This window comes from Pinus tabuliformis, chromosome 1_1, assembly GCF_031772625.1.
Source record: "Pinus tabuliformis cultivar Carrire ecotype Pingquan chromosome 1_1, CPIR1, whole genome shotgun sequence".
Lineage (NCBI taxonomy): Eukaryota > Viridiplantae > Streptophyta > Pinopsida > Pinales > Pinaceae > Pinus > Pinus tabuliformis.
The window spans coordinates 859994030-860011142 of NC_142297.1; the positions used below are offsets into that span (position 1 = coordinate 859994030).

A 17113-nucleotide genomic window follows, 5' to 3' on the forward strand; every position below is an offset into this window, starting at 1 on the left:
TCCTCACAATCTCCCTTCCACCTGAACTCAACAATATACGAGACAATTCGCTCATAAGAAGTATACCCAACGATTATGGCTGTATAAAATCAGTCACTAGATTATAGTCACAACACAACGCAACAATTTGAGCTGATAGGTTCCTGCAGAGCTAGGAAACTGCTCTAGCTTGGCGCAGCTTTGGCTCCACGGAAATCAGCTCAGTGGACCTATACCATAAGAGCTAGGATGCGACTTCTTCCTGTGGTATGGGAACTATATTCTTCAATCTCCGCTTGAGCACATCGTGATAAGGGAACGCAGCTCCTTACGCCTTGAAGGAATGAAACTGATTTAGCCATCACCAAAATTTGAAATCCAAATTTCAGTGTTTAGGCGGGGCGAGTTTTCAAAATTCAAATGAACAATCATTAATGCATTTGGAGCTCGTACATGCAGTCGATTCAACTCGAAGCGCCGAGGCAGCAAATTTAAAATTCACATTAGCCCGCAGAGATCAGGGAAGAATTGATTGCAAATCAGGTGAGTTGTACGCATGGGTTGGCATGGAGGGTCCCGAACCGGCTGCCGGAAAGGTCTCCGTCGTCGCCCGCCGGAGTTATGTATGCCATCCCACTGACGTGCACCACATACATAGATGGGCCAGCATTTACGACACAATATATGGCTAGTTAGCCCTTGCCATCTAAGCACAATGTTTTGATTTAGGGTTAACTATTCATATAATGCTTTGTTGAGCACAAGTTAGGGTTCCGGCCAATTTCCACTAAAAAATTGAGCCAAGATCACCACCAGGGTTTGGTACTTTGAATGAAAAATTCGTCTTCAATGGCGTCCGTGTGGCACTCAAATAAACCAAGATTTTCTCAGTTGCGTGTGCCTGTGAAATTTCAGCAACCCAATTCGGGTACTTACCTGGACGATTTCGATCTTGCAGCTAAGTGTGCCCCATTGGGAATTAAAAAAAATTCTATATCAAGAAAAGGTGCGTTCTCTAGTTATATCAAGAAAATTTCTAGTTCTTTTCCACCATTGTAAACCATGATGGTTTATCTTCCATGGCAGAGATGGCTTCGAATTCGTCGAACTCACCATGCGCTGCCTTCAAATTCCTAAGAAGAAACTGTACTTCATAGTGTGTATTTGCGCCTTATTTTTCTCCGCAAGAACCTCAAAAATTTGCCAACATTCACAAGATCTTCGGAGCAATCAACATTGCACAAATACTCAACGATTTGGAGCTCCATCAGCGGGGGCAAGCGGTGAATTCTCTGGCATATGAAGCTGAAGCTCGTTTGAAAGATCCCGTTTATGGGTGCGTTGGAGCGATCTCCATGCTGCAGAGTTAGGTGTCGGCTGCTCATGTGGATCTACTTCAGTACAACTCTGCAGCGGAGCCTGTTCTTAGACCACATAGTCTAGCCTCGACAATGCCAGCTTATTCCCGAGTTCACATCATTCATGCCGCAGCTAGGAAACAACAACAGCAAAATTTAATGGAATTTCCTAATTCTGGAGAGGAGCTACAGCTAAATAAAGTTCCGCTTCTAGAATTGGCCTTGAGAATCATGCCTATGCACTATATTCTTCAGCCAGGCCTGCCAGAGATGGCGGTAGCGGTAGCAGTCGAAGGAACTTTTTGTATTTCATTTTTTATTTTCTTGTGTATGTCAATGTTTGTGTGGCTGTGACTCTGTGTTAGTTCTTTTATTTCTGTCTATATTGTCTTTGTTGTTTTTTTCTATATTGTCTCTGTGTTGTTTCTGTCGATATTGTCTATGTAGTCTTTTTGATAGAGAAGAGAAATAAGAGAAATGAAGAGCATTGTCTCTATTGTTTCTGTCTATATTGTCTCTGTTTTGTTTCTGTCAATATTGTCTCTGTGGTGCTTTTGATGGAGAAGAGAAATAAGATGAATGAAGAGCATAGTTGTTTCATCATTTGCAATGTCATTGTATTTGCTTCATGTTGTACATGTCGATGTTTTGTCTACCTGACTATGACTCTATGCTTGTTGTTCCTGTAGCTCTTTCTGTTTTTTCTATATGTTCGTACCTTGTAGCTTTGGATAAAAAAGGAGCGTATCTGAATTTGACCAAGAGGATCAGCGAAAAGGGATGCATGGATGATATTTGATACCGCAATCACAGGTATTTATTGTATATTCATATTCATATTTATGATTTATTTTTTGGTTTTGGTATCATAGATTAAAATAAAATATTTAATTTTATTGTCCTTTATGTCTACTGCATCTACTCTTTCATAACATACCTCGTCTAATGTTAATGTTTTAAAATCTTTATACTTTGTTATTGCTCCCATCTTTATTCTCTGGCTCCCTCCATCTCATTAATCTCATTTTTCTCTCTTGGATCTCATTAATATATTTTTTCTCTTTTTGGTCAGCATGCAATCCCATTAATTCCTCTTAATTCTAGTTTTATTTATTTCTTCTTGCTTTGTTTTTGTTCCTAAAGTCTTTCAATCTTTTTTCTCTATTATGTTTGATAGCAATGTTCTTCATCATAAAACCTCTAAACATCATTAGTTCTTTGTCGGTCTCTCAAAGTCTGGTGAAGCTTCAACTGTATATCATTCCCTATTTCACCTTTTAAGTTGTTTTTGAGCTCTTCTAACACTGCTATTCTGAATCCTTTTATTACCTTTAGAAGTTTTTGGACTCCTACATATATCTTCCCTATGTGCGTCAACTTGTTAAGACGTAGTTGCTTCTCACTATCATCATCCATAAGATAGATTTCTCTTTTTACTCCACTTATTTATCTGTCAACCTCAATTTACTTATTTTAAATTATTTTTCTTACATATAATTATTTTAAATATTTATATAAACATTTTTTTTTTTTAATATTTGATTTTCTTATTTTAAATATTTAATTTATTCAATAAATATTTATATTAAATTATTAAATATATAACAAATAAAACTAATATAATTAAATTAAAGTTGTTGTTCTATATTCTATGGTATTTGATTGTGTCATTTATATTTATATGGTTAGTAGTGAATGAGTTTTTACTTAATTAATTAGTGTATTTGAATTGTGTAATTATATTTACATTTGTATAATTATTTATTGATTTGAAATTAAATAAAAATATTTTTGTAAATTGTATGTTTTGATTTACAATTTATTATTTATAATGTCAAAGCATATTTTTGTACTATTTTGTTATATGTAATTATTTATTTTTTGGAAATTGGATGATAGAAAATAATTTATTCATGAGTTGCTTTTATTTTTATTTTTATGAGATATGTGAAATGGATGTGTTTGTTTATTTAAATGTGAAAAGATGGTTAATTTATTTTTTTTAATGTACCCGTAAATTGTATTTTTTATAATATGATATATTTTTTTAGATGAGATGACATTGATATTTATGTATAGACATTGTTTTTTATTTAAAATGATATGTATATGTTGGTGTATTTTACGTGTTTTTTTAAATGAAAGTATTTTTTTTTTCTTTATGTGATATGATGGTTGTTCTTTTGATAATTAGATAATATGATTGCATTGAAACATAATATCATGTTGCTAATTTTGTGCACTTTTAATGTGTATATATTTTAGTATTATTTGTTTTATTTTTTGTTAGATCATACAATAATTGTGTTTCTTAGATAATATGCTGAGAATTGATTTCTAATTGATAAGTTGTTTCTTCTGCTACATGATGTGGATTGTATTCGTTAAATGATATGATTATGATAACGATGATTATGTTTTTGTTTGTTAAATGGCATTCTTTAGCTTGTTTGATGATGTCATGGTGATATTCAAAGCGAAAGAGATAATGAAAGTGGGGAGGGAGAGAGAGAGAGAGAGGGTAGAGGGGGGGGGGAAGCAGTGAAAGAGAGGGATATAAGGGTAGAGGGAGCAAGAGGGGGAGAGCAAAGGGGAGGGATAGAGGGAAAGGGGATGAGAGAGAGAGAGGGGGTGGCAACATAGAGATGGGGAGGAGGGTGAGAGAGTTGAGGAAGAGAGGAAGGTAGGGAGAGGGAGAGTGGGAGAGATGAAGGGAGAGGGGAAAAGAAAGAGATAGATGTGAGGGGAGAGGGGGAGAAGGAGCAGGAGGGGAGTGAGAGGGGGAGAAGGAGCGGGAGGGGAGTGAGAGAGGGAGAGAGGGGAAGAGGGGGATGGAGAGGAGGATAGAGCAAGAGAAGGGCTGGGTGAAAGGGAGAGAGAGGAAGATAGTGGGAGAGGGAGAGGGAGAGAGAGCGAGAGAGTAGTTGAGGGGGATGGAGAGCAGGAGAGGGCAAGAGAGGGTGAGGGCTAGAAGGAGAGGAAGAGGGAGGAAGATAGTTTGAAAGAGGGGATAGAGAGAGAGAGAGAGAGAGAGAGAAGGAGGGAGAGGGAGAGAGACAGAGATAGAGAGAGAGGGAGAGAGATAAAGAAGAGAGGAGGAGGGAGAGGGGAGAGAGAGGGAGGGAGAAGGTAGAGGGGGGGTGGAAGAGAGAGAGATAGAGAGGTGTGGGAGAGAGGAGGATAGGGAGAGGGAGTGGGGCATATAGAGAGGGAGAGAGGGATATAGGCATGCAAGAGAAGAGAATAGGGAGAGAGAGTGGGGAAGAGAAAGAGAGAGGTATGTGGGGAGAGAGTAGGATAAGGAGAGGGAGTGGGGGAGAGGGGTAGGGAGAGGGAAAGAGAGAGAGGTAGCTAGGGGGAGAGATGGTGAGAAGGAGAGGGGAAGAGGTAGTGGGAGGGGGAGAGAGTTGGATAGGGTGACATGGAGAGGGAGAGAGTGAGGGAGGAAAAGAGGGAGAGGGGAGAGAGAACAGGATAGGAGGATGGAGATGGGGAAGATATTGGGAGGGGGGAGAGAGAGAGAGAGAGAGAGAGAGAGAGAGAGAGAGAGAGACATGGGAGCGGAAGGGGAGGAGGAGGGAGGGAGATAGTGGGAAAGAGAAGGGAGGTAGGAGAGAGAGATGGGCAGAGAGAGAGAGAGAGAGACCGAGGGGGACAGGGAGAGAGAAGGAGGGAACGAGACAGAAAGGGAGAGAGGGAGATAGAAGAATGAAGGGAGAGGGAGAAAGAAGAGAGGAAGAGGTAGAAAGGGTGAGAGAGGGAGGGAGTGAGACAGAGATAAGGGTTAGATAGGGGGGTGGTGGCAAGTGGAGAGGGAGGGAGTGAGACAGAGATAAGGGGGAGAGAGGGGGTGTGGAAAGTGGAAAGGGAGGGGGAGATGGTGTGGCAGAGGGGGATAGAGGTGGGAAGAGAGAGAGAGATATGTGGGGGAGAGAAGGGGAGTGGGAGAGGGAGAGACCGAGAGAGGGTCAAGGGAGAGAGAGAGAGAGAGGGAGCAGGAGAGGGGGAGGGTGAGGGGAAGATAGTGGGAGAGGGGTAGAGGGAGATGGAAAGAGAGAGGGAGAGAGAGGGATAGGGAGGAGGGAGAGAGAGAGAGAGAGCACAAAAGGGAGGGAGATGAAGAGGAGGCAGGAGAAGGGGAGGGGGAGAGGGAGATGGAGAGAGGGCAGGAGAATCATAGGAGGGAGGGGAAAAGGGTAGAGAAAGGGAGAGAGAGAGAGAATAGGAAGGGGAGGGAGAGATGTAGCGAGAGGGAGAGTAGGAGAGGGAGAGGGAGGGAGGTAGAAGAAGAAAGAAGTGATCGGGAAGCAGTGTGGGTGAGAGAGGGAGGAAGTGGGGGGAGAGAGTGTGGGGGTTAGGAGCTGGGGAGGGAGAGAGAGTGTGAGAGAGAGGGTGGGGTGAGAGAGTGAGATGGGGGGGAAGAGAGAGAGGGAGAGGGGAGGGCGTGGGGGATGGGAAGAGAGTGGGATAGGGGGAGGGCGGAGAGGGAGAGATAGAGGGAGAGGGAGGGAGAGTTGGGGGGAAGGTAGGGAGAGGAAGAGAGAGAGAGTGATAAAGAGTGTGAGAGAAACAAAGAGGGGCAGGGGGCTGTGAAGGATTGGCAGGGAGATATGGTGAGGGGGAGCGGGCGGGAGTGGGGGAAGGGGATATGGCGAGAGAGGGAGAGGGGGAGTGTGAGATGGAGGGAGATGAAGGGAGAGAGTGGGAGGGAGGAGAGGGGGGAAGAGGGAGAGGGGAAGACTGAGATAGAGGGAGTGAGTGAGAGTGACAGAGAGAGAGGGAGTGAGAGAGATATAGAGAGAGAGAGGGAGAGGGGGAGAGAAGAGAAGGCAGAGAGTGAGTGAGTGAGTGAGAGAGAGAGAGAGTGATAGAGAGAGAGAGAGAGTGAGATGGAGAGGGGGTGAGAGAGGGAGAGAATGAGGTGGAGGGAGGGAGAAGAGAGAGAGAGATAGAGAGAGATAAATGGGGAAGGGGGGGTGAATGAAGTGAGAGAGAGGTGGAGGGAGAGAGGGGGAGTGAGAGCGGGAGGGGCAGAGAGAGGGAGAGGGAGATGGAGAGGGAGAGGCATAGAGAGAGGAGGAGAGGGGGAGAGGGGAGAGAGAGAGAGGGAGGGATAAATAGAGAGAGAGGGGGGAGTGGGAGAGGGGGAGAGGGAGGAGAGAGGGGTGAGGAGGGAGATAGAAAGAGGGGGGACAAAATTGGAGAGTAGAAGGGGGAGTGAGAGCGGGAGGGTAAGAGAGCAGGAAATGGGAAGGGGGAGAGGGAGAAGCAGGGGACTAAATTGAAAACTAACTTAGTTTTAAAAAAGTATAATAAAAATAAAGATTCAAATCAAAGTAATTTAAATATTTTAAATTAATTAAAAGTGGTTTCTCAAATTAATATTCTTTCTCTAGTATTCCTGACCTAGTCAAATATAGTTGTTTCCTTTTTGCTGCTAGAAGGCCCATCTCCCAATTTAACTTACAACTATGATATGATTCTTCACTTTGTCCCGATGATGAACCACACAATTTGGTTTGAAACATGTCGACCAAATTCTTCTGATGTGATTTCTTCTGAAAATGTTTCTATTACTCAAAAGAAAATTTATATTAAAAATTTTAAACAATTAGATCTAATAACAAAATAAGATATACTATCTCAATCCTTACATGATTAAAGAAGAAAAATGATAATTCTCCATTAAAAAAAAACTCAAAATATGTAAAATCTTATAATAAAAAAAATTATATACGGTAAAATGTACATATACAATAAATCTATATATGGAATGGCTTTAATTTCTTCAAGATGTTATAAATACAAAAGTTAGCAATACAAGAATTAAAAGGAACACATTTACAATGTAAATTTACAAATAAATATCGACCTCTAGTTGCAAATCACATTAAATTAGGGCAGAGTTCAACTTATAGATGAAAAGTCATTTTCCCCAGAATTTGGGGATTCAATTTCAAGCAAGAATGTGTTTTTTTTTAATATGTTTTTGAATGTATAAATGGATTCAATTGCATGAAAACCCATATTTCACTGGATTCTACATATGAATCAACTTAAACTCACTCTTTTAAAAATATTTACCGAATTTAGATTAAAATTAAATAGAAACAACCCTTGAAAGAGTCATTTTCCTCTATTAATGAGAAAACACATTAAATTTACTTTAGTATTGAAAATGGGTAAAATATAACTTAGAATTGAAAATTTTATGATTTTCAATTAAAAAAAATTAGAACTTAAAGTGTAATTCTATTGAATGCATTAAGATCTAGGTCATAAAGAGGAGATCTATGTCATAAAGGGGAGAAGTCGTCACATAAATGATTAAGTTGTTAAGATCGAGGTCATAAAGAGGAGATCTATGTCATAAATGGGAGAAGTCATCACATAAATGATTAAGTTGTACATTTTTCTTATTATGTCGATAGACTTGTTTATTTGAGAATAGGATTCTCATCATTATTAATAACTATTAGGTGAATTGTAGAGATTTAACCTCCATGTAATATGCTAGAAAAGTCATAGAAATATTCACATATCAGGGGTTAAGATACATGGTATTCGCCCATAGTATTGTAAGATCTACTTACTTGAGTTAAGAATTTCCATGGTAAAGTGGGGATGAATCTGGAATATTGTCACATATTTTTAAAATATATATATATTTAACTCATATATTAATTATTTTTATAATTAATAATGATAATTTAAAGTAAATGTATAATTTAGTTAACTTTTATGATTCATTTTTATGTGCTATATGTGAGATGTATAATGGGTTGAGTGTTTCGATGCTTATCATGGATTCATTTGTATACTAGTAATTTAATTTATATGGTTGCACTAGCTAAAACAAAACTGGTAAAAGTTATTATTAATGGGTGTGTGTAGTCGCGTTGAGTTGTTTCTTGTTATATGGTACTGATGTGAAATACAACATCAACCAATGGGTAAAGACAATGTAACCTTTGGGATTTTTAGTAGACCATCACTTTATGTATAAATACGAGATTATTCTCAAAATGAGTAATCTTTTAAATAATATTCTGCTCTAGAATAAATTATAGTTGTTTGGAAAATACAAGGATTCAAGCTTGGAGAATAGTTTCTTCAGAAGGAATATATTGTTTTAACGATGAATTTTCCTTCTCATCCACTAGGATAAACTTTTAGTTGTTCAATTTTGTATAAAAATTAAAAAAACATTAAGAAAATATATCTAAAATTACGGAAAAAAAAAAGGCCAAAACAAGAAGCAAAAAACAATCAAAATTATTTCTACACTTCAAACCATACAATGTAGATTGTGCATGCTATTTTGAGAAGAAAACTAAAAAAACAATCAAAATTATTTCTACACTTCAAGCCATCCAAAGTAGATTGTGCATGCTATTTTGAGAAGAAAACTAAGTTTGATGTCATCTTAACTTTGAGTTACCAATTACATTTGAAATGGGTGAATATATAATTTCATATAAAAAACTTGTGGTTTTCAAATTAAATAATACATATAAAACTTAAGAGTATATCTAATACTATTAAAACCTAAATGAATACATGTTATAAATAGATCTATGTTAATATGTATACCAACCCCATTAACAAAGCAAAATAACCGAGGTAGGTGGTAACAAAATAGTCGTGCAGGTAACAAAATATTCCTGCTACATTATGTCCTGCTTAAGAAAAAGCACTATTCAATTTGAATTTTGAATGGGCACACACTTGATAAGTGGTCGAAGTTCCATGATAATAGTCTCAAACATAGATGAAGTGATTTTACCATGGTAAGCAACAACTAGATGATTTAGGCTCCTTAATGAAATACATAAAAACTCAATTTTATCACCATAAGCAACAACTAGGTGATTAAGAGTCATGAAAAAGTTTTTCTTAATGCACATGACAACTGAATTCAAATATGAGAGCTAGAAATAATATCAAATGCCTTCTTATTATTATCATGTCTACAAGTGATTGTGGTCATGAAAGGACAAAACAATCAAAATTAGTTTTAAGTTACAATAAAATCATTCTTGGGCTAAATTTTAAGAAATAATCATATAGAAGTGTATTTTAGCTTAAACTAAACTCTTAGCAATCATATGTGTGCCTTGTGTCTATCGCTTAACAATGCCAACTAAGGCATTTCCATATATTTTGTAGCTAGAGATGCAAAAAAAAGTGGAAATGAGAATTTCTTGATGTTGTTTAAATGGAAATTATGTTTTCTTAAGCCAACTAAATTGCATTGTTTCCTATTACATTATATGAAATGAGTTATAGATGTTATGTAAGAAGTTATAATGGGATAACCTACTAGAAATGCAATAAGTTGTAGTTGTCAATTACATTGAAATTATTGTGGAGATTCTCTATCGATTAGAGTAGTTGAGAAGTATAGCTTTTACATAATTTCCACATAGGGAGAAATAAAATGTAGAGTGGGGTCACAAAAGAGAGAAGCAATGCCCTAAATGGGAGAATTTTCAATCCGTTTTTTATTATTAAAAAGAGATTGGTAAAATGATAAAAATTCTTATGATCTCGTATGAGAATATTGTGCAAAGATTTATGTGTTGAGGACATGATATGTGGTACCATTGAAAAGAAAAATATTATAATTAGCATAATGCTCTAGAAAAAATTATTGTTGTTTGGAAAATAGAAAGATGAAAGTTTGGAGACTAGTTTCCTGTAAAGAATGGATTCTTTTAATTATGAATTTCCATTCTCAACTTATAAGATAATTTTTTTAATAAAATTTAGTTCATTAAATATTCTATCAAAAAACCAAATAAGCCCCGACAAAATATATCTAAAATTAGAAGAAAAAAGTAAAAATTTATTTAAAACCACATGAACTATTTTAACAAAAAAATATATATTATATTTTTTTAGATCACAGGACAAAATAAGATATATTATCTCACTCCTTATATGATTAAAGAAGAAAACTCGTAATTCTCCATAAAATTTGTTTTCAAAATATGTAAACCTTATAATAAAAAATGTTAAATGCATTAAGATGTAAATATGTAATTTGATGTTACAAATGCATAAATTAGCAATACAGGATAATTTGATGTTACAAATGCATAAATTAGCAATACAGGAATTAAAAGGAACATATTTACATTGTAAATTTACATATTAAGTTTGACTTCATCTTTACTTCCAGTTGCAAATTACATTAAATTAGGGAAAATTTTAACTTATTGATGAAGTGACATTTTACATGGAATTTGGGATTCAATTTCGAGCCAGATTCATTTCCTTTAAAACCTCCAATTTTACATATTAAACAACTTAAGCTGAAAATGAGTAAAATATAACTTTGAATTGAAAAACTTATTATTTTTAATTTTAATTTTTTTTTATAAATTAATTATATATAGTGCGTTAAGATAGAAATAGAGAAATATAACGGCCCTCTCTTCTTCTCACGTAATCTTGTAATATTAATAGCTGATATCCAAAAGGAGAGGAACAGAAAAGTTCTGCACGATGCGCCAATATTACATCGAGTATTTTGCACTCGTGTGGAGAGAATTTCATGAAAAGCATCTGAGGATCTTTTGTTATAGAGAATGTGGTGAACTGTGATCCGCTCCTAGTGGTTGATCAATCATTTTTCAGATAAATGAAGTAGAGAATCTTTAAATGAATATATATGGGTGCTTTTAAACAAATAGTTCAAAGTTTTTTTGTTTGGTTCACATTCGCTTTTTCTATAATATGTATTTGTAATTATTATTATTATTATTATTATTATTATTTTATAATTATGTTAATATTTGTATATATCAATATTTGGATTTGATTTTGTATGAGTATGAATTTTTCTTTTAATTTTAATAATTATGATATGACATATTTTTGGTTTCTTTAACTGATGTGTTGTTGAACTTTACTATATTTTAAAGACCTACTTAAAAATATGGATGAAACAAAAAAATTAATGTCACATATCTCACCTATGTAAAAAAAAAAATTCTTTTACCATGGTGTCTGCACCATCTTTATATAGTTGCTTATACTGTCGCATAAAACTGCTATTTGATATTGTCCATCACGGGTAAAAATGGTTTAATTTAACTTTTGGTTTACTTGTCCAACTCCATTATGATGCTACACCGCCTCGACACTATGCAATAGATAACTTTGTTATATGGTTACGGAAATATATTAAATCCCATCTACCATTATTTGCTGGCGCTCCCTCTGCGGAACACCTGGACTGAGCTTTTACTTCCGCTCGCTTGATGCTTGGGCATGGCCTTCCAGGCTGGAAGCTTTCCTGCTCTTGCACTTTGGATTTACCACCATGATCTACGGTGTAAGGGCTTCGAGGAAGATCAAGGGTGGAGATTGCTCCACGTCTCATGGCTGTGACTTCGCGTTTATATTATGGATATCCCGGATTAATCGAGATTTCGCTGACTCTGTTTGGCGCTCCACAGCTCTGTGCATCCTTCCGCCAAAACTGGGAGTCTATCCCACATCTCTGCGCCGATTCTCCTATGTCGCTTTCTTCCAGCATGTGACCTCACCATGGCGCTACCTCTTTGAGGATGTGAGTCTTCAAACCAACTTGGTAAGTTTTCTGTTTTTTAAGATCTTTTCGATTTTGTCTATGATTTTCTTAAGGAATAAACAAAGTAATCGGCTCTCTCTGTTGCATGGCAGACTGTGATGTTCTGCCACCGTGGCTCTTTCGGCGGTCTGCTCTTTCCTCAGGCAATATTCTGCCGAACGTTTACAGGTACACATGTTGGCTTCCCCTTGCACCGCGGATATACACTTGTTTACATTTACTGTTTGTTTTTCATCTGAGGGTTTCATCTCTGTGTTTAATCGAAAACCCCAACCTTATTTCTTCACGGTTGGCGTAGATGGCGGTAACAGGATTATAAGTTCTGGTTCCATACATATTGGGGTTGTTTCTGTGAAAGTTGGGTTAACCCCCTTGAGTCTACGGCGGTCTGGAGTGCAAATCTCAGGTTCAAGAGGCTGTGCCTCTCGACCGCTGTCTACGTAGCTACTGAACATCATTTTGCTATGTATCATCTGTATTCATGACTAAGTTTAACACTTTGTTGAGGACTTTTACGAATTATTGTAACTGGGTCTGGACCCATATTGGAAAGACTGCTTCTCAGTTTAATATAGAGCAACGTTAAACTTTCCTGTTTTATTATCATTCTTCTTACATGGTTTTCCTGTAGGGGTTGAATTTTAAGCATTACTTAGTTTGTATATCTATATTCTTGCTCTGGAATTCGTTCGCATTGTTTATGGCTTTACAGAGGGTTTGGTTTATAACGGCATTCGCCCCTTCCCAACTGGTCTTGAAAGTACCATAAGGGTTCGCACCTGCATCCTGTGCAATGGATGCATGGTCGGACTCGGTGTTGGGATTCTTGCAAAAAGAGACCTTCGTGTCCTACATTCTGATTATGAATATAGGTTATGTTTCACTCATGTTTCTGTCATAATGTATACTCTGTCCGCTATATAATGTCTGCCTTAACTCTCTGATATGGTTATCATGATTTTGCTGTGCGTTTGTTCGTTTGCCGTAACAATGCTTACTCTATTGTTTTCACAGCGTTTAACATCATATCGATTTGTTTAATGACAATAATGCAATCGGTCTGCATGATAAAGATAATATGATTATCTGTTAATGAAGATAATATTGTTATACTCAGGAGTGATATTATGGTAGTCTATTACAGCCTTTAACTGTTCAACTGCTTTGGCTATTAATTTAAGGATCATGCATAGGGTTAAGTTCTGTTTTTCGGCCGGTTAATTTTCCAAGAGGAATGACGAGCGAAGGCTTCAGGCTTTTGCCTGCCGCAAGGGTTCTTCCGAGCCATAGCAGCCGCGGACCTATTCCAGTTCGAGCTTAAGGCTTTTACTTTCTAACTTCCTACTTCTCTTCAAAACTTTGCATCCTGAGGCTATCTATGGATTCCTCTCAAGGTTATAATTTACACAACTAAGGATGCATTGGCCTTCTGTAGACATTACGTGTTAGGGTATGGATTCCTGTTACAGGATTTCTGCCTACTTTGCATGATACCCGACTCTGCATATTCATACCCTAACCTCTGCTAATATTTTAAGCTGTAATAATAAATTGCCCTTCACGCTACAGGTATGCAGATTTACACAGTTACTTAGTTGAACACGAAGGCATGCATTTCTATATCACTTAAATATTCACAGTTATTCTATTTTGATAGTACTGTAGAGTCTCTGTCCCACTGATAATACGCAGTTAGCTACAGGTAACAATTGCAGATACTTTAGGGTTTATTTACTTACCTGGTCACTGCTCGTAGGGAAATTCTTCAGCAAATCTCCTGCAAATTCCTGTGTCAAGATCGTTAACCACCCATCCGTGAGACTTGTCCTCCGGGACCTGAGTCTCCCCCCGAGCTTCTTCTTACCGGATCACAATCCTCAGTAAGGCAGCACCTAGTGCTCGACTATCTGGTCACTACCAGACTTAGTCCAAACAAAGTTTTTCCTTTTTCCTTTTGTCTGTCTCTACAGCATAGAATTTTGTCTACCAACTTCCTCCTTTTCCTGGAAATCCTTCCAGTTAGGGAAGGTGGTTATTTTCAGTTTAATTAGCTACTTTCCTTTTCTCTTTCCAGTTCCCTTATGGGAGCTCCAATACTTTCTGAGTAATTCTTTAAAACATTATTTTAATGCATATTTAAAATTAACAGATTACTCTTAAAAGAAAATAAGTTCCTCAATGTCATTCAGTTTTTACCGTAGTAAACTATAAATAATTACATTTTACGGGGTCATCACATCTCCCCCCCCCTGATTTTGGACATCGTCCCGATGTCTAGCATTCTCAAACAGCTCCGGATAAGCTTTCCTAAAAAGCTCTTCATCTTCCCAAGTAGCCTCATCCGGCCCATAGTGCTACCACTGCACTTTAATTTGGGTAATAACCCACTTCTGCAGCTGTACTTCTCTCCGGTTGAGAATGCTCAGCGGCTCGACCAAGACCTCTCCTTCCGGTTCGACCTACAAACAATAACAGTGTCAGTTTTCTATCTCTTGACACCTTTCCAATTAGTTCACTTGAAAGCAACTCTTACCCGTATATCTTGCCACTTGATCACATGCTTAGGGTCATAAATATAATTTTTAAGCACGGATACATGGAAGACATTATGAATTTTAATGTGCCTTGGTAAAGCTAGCTGATAAGCTACTGGCCCAACTCTTCCAAGACCTGAAAAGGTCCAAAATAACGAGGCGCGAGTTTAGCACAACTGCTCCATTGCAGAGTACTCTTCTTGGCTTGTATTCTTATATAAACGTGGTCGCCCACCTGATACTCTTTGAACCTCCTCTTCCGATCTACGAAATTCTTTTGTCGATCTTGAGCGGCCTTCACGTTAGCTCGCACCCTTTTGACCATGTCCTCCATTTCCTTGAGCATTTCGGGTCCCAACCTTAACTTATCTTCCGGGCCACTCCAATTTGAGGGCGTCCGACATTTGCGTCCGTACAAGACTTCAAATGAAGACATTTGAATAGATGTGTGATATCCATTGTTATAAGCGAATTCTACCAAGTGTAGATAATCTTCCCACTTAGTCGGCTTTTGCATTACACATGCTCTCAGCATGTCTTCCAACACCTGATTTACTCTCTCGGTCTGTCCATCAGTCTGGGGATGGTATGGTGTACTAAAGTTCAGCTGTGTACCCAATTCTGCAAGTAGCGCTTTCCAAAAGGCGGATGTAAACTTTACATCCCGATCTGATATTATAATCTTTGGAAGCCCGTGGAGTCTGAACACATTCTGCATAAATATGTGTGCAATTTGTACTGCCCTGTAGGTCGATTGCACTGAGATAAAGTGGGCTGCTTTACTCAACTTATTAACTACCACCATAATAGAGTCATTGTTCCTCTTTGTTCTAGGCAACCCAATTATAAAATCCATAGATATAATTTCCCATTTCCATTCTGGGATTGGTAGGGGTTGCAATAACCCAGCCGGGTGCTGGTGCTCTGTCTCGATCTGCTGGCACTCTAAACATCGCGCTAAATATTCAGCTACATGTCTTTTCATTCCTGGCCAGTAGTATTCCTTCCGAAGTGCAGCAAGCATTTTTTGGTATCCGGGATGACCTGCGTAGTGACTGGTATGAAACTCATTCAGAATTAAATTTTTAAGACTATTGTCATTCGGTACAAACAGTCGTTTTTTGTAAAACATCATCCCATCCTTGCTCACTTCATACCCTTGCTGGCTTTCCTGGCTGGAAAGTGAATTTTGTTACTTCATTTGCTGATATTCAGCATCCTGGTTTGCTGCTGTTTTTATCCTCTCTTGCAAGGAGTTTTCCCACTTGCTGAGAGTAACTTCATATAAACATTGTACCTTTCGACTTAGGGCGTCTGCTACACAGTTTTCTTTTCCTTTCAAGTGTTTAATATCAAAATTGAATCCACTTAAGAAATCTGCCCAACGCGCTTGCCTTTCATTCAAGGTGGGCTGACTGAAATAGTTCGTCAAGCTGTGATGATTTGTTAATAACAGAAATTTTCTACCCAGAAGATAGTGTCGCCACATTTTAAGTGCATGTATGACGGCTGCCAACTCCAAGTCATAGGCAGAGTACTTCTGCTCATGTTCCTTCAACTTTCTCGACTCATAGGCAATCACTCTCCCTTCTTGCATTAACACACCTCCAACGCCTTCTCGACTAGCATCAATACATACTACATAATCCTTATTAGGATCAGCTATACTTAGAACGGTAGCAGTAGTGAGTAAGTGCTTAAGTCGTTCAAAACTTTGTTGACATTCCGAACTCCATTTGAATTTCCTCCCTTTCTTTTGCAAGGACGTGATAGGATATGCCACTCTCGAAAATCCTTCCACAAATCTTCTGTAGTACACTGCTAACCCCATGAAAGATCTGATATCCGCCACATCTTTAGGCACGTGCCAATTCATTATGGTTTTTATTTTCTCAGGATCCACTGCAATCCCTTCTTTGGTGATCACATGGCCTAAATACTGTATCTCCTCTTTATAGAAATCTCATTTGCTGAGTTTAGCATACAGCTGATGCTCTCGCAGGGTTTGCAGCACCATCCGGAGGTGCTCCTCGTGTTCCTCCTTGGAACGAGAATAAATCAGAATATCATCAATGAATATTAGTACAAATTTGTCTAAAAACCGATGGAACACGCTGTTCATTAAGCACATGAATGTGGCGGGTGCATTAGTCAGTCCGAAAGGCAGCACTACAAACTCGTAGTGTCCATATCGGGTTCTGAAAGCTGTTTTAGCAATATCCTCTTCTTTAATTCTGATCTGATGGTAACCAGATCGCAGATCAATTTTGGAGAATACTATCACCCCCTTGACCTGATAAAAAAGCTCATCGATTCGAGGTAAGGGGTATTTATTTTTAATTGTGAGTTTGTTCAGCTGTCGGTAATCGATACACATCCGAAAAGTTCCGTCTTTCTTCTTGACGAATAGCACCGGAGCTCCCCATGGAGATACACTGGGACGGATATAATTTTTATCCAGCAGTTCTTGTAGTTTCATTTTCAACTCAGTCAGCTCAGGTACACTCATTCTATAAGGTGTCCACGAAACTAGGGCAGCTCCTGGTATTAACTCAATGGTGAAGTCAATATCCCTTTTCGGAGGTAATCCAGGAATTTCCTCTGGAAACACATCCGCGAATTCTTTTATTACTGGAAGGTGG

The 17113-nt window shown here is 38.1% G+C and overlaps 1 protein-coding gene across 1 annotated transcript; it reads left to right on the plus strand.

Annotated features, from left to right (window-relative positions):
- The first annotated feature begins 413 nt into the window (after window positions 1-413).
- Window positions 414-1349, plus strand: LOC149216995 (protein LATERAL ORGAN BOUNDARIES-like). Its single transcript, XM_089390102.1, has 3 exons — window positions 414-602; window positions 895-985; window positions 1168-1349. The coding sequence occupies exons 1-3, from the start codon at window positions 414-416 to the stop codon at window positions 1347-1349; spliced, it is 462 nt and encodes a 153-aa protein (XP_089246228.1).
- Window positions 1350-17113: the final 15764 nt, after the last annotated feature.

Excerpts from the sequence above, each read along its gene's own strand:
- LOC149216995 (XM_089390102.1), top strand. The coding sequence starts at position 414 with ATGCATTTGGAGCTCGTACATGCAGTCGATTCAACTCGAAGCGCCGAG. Across the intron at positions 603-894 it reads TCGTCGCCCGCCGGAGTTAT|CAACCCAATTCGGGTACTTA; the intron begins GTATGCCATCCC and ends GTGAAATTTCAG. Across the intron at positions 986-1,167 it reads AAATTCTATATCAAGAAAAG|AACCTCAAAAATTTGCCAAC; the intron begins GTGCGTTCTCTA and ends TTTCTCCGCAAG.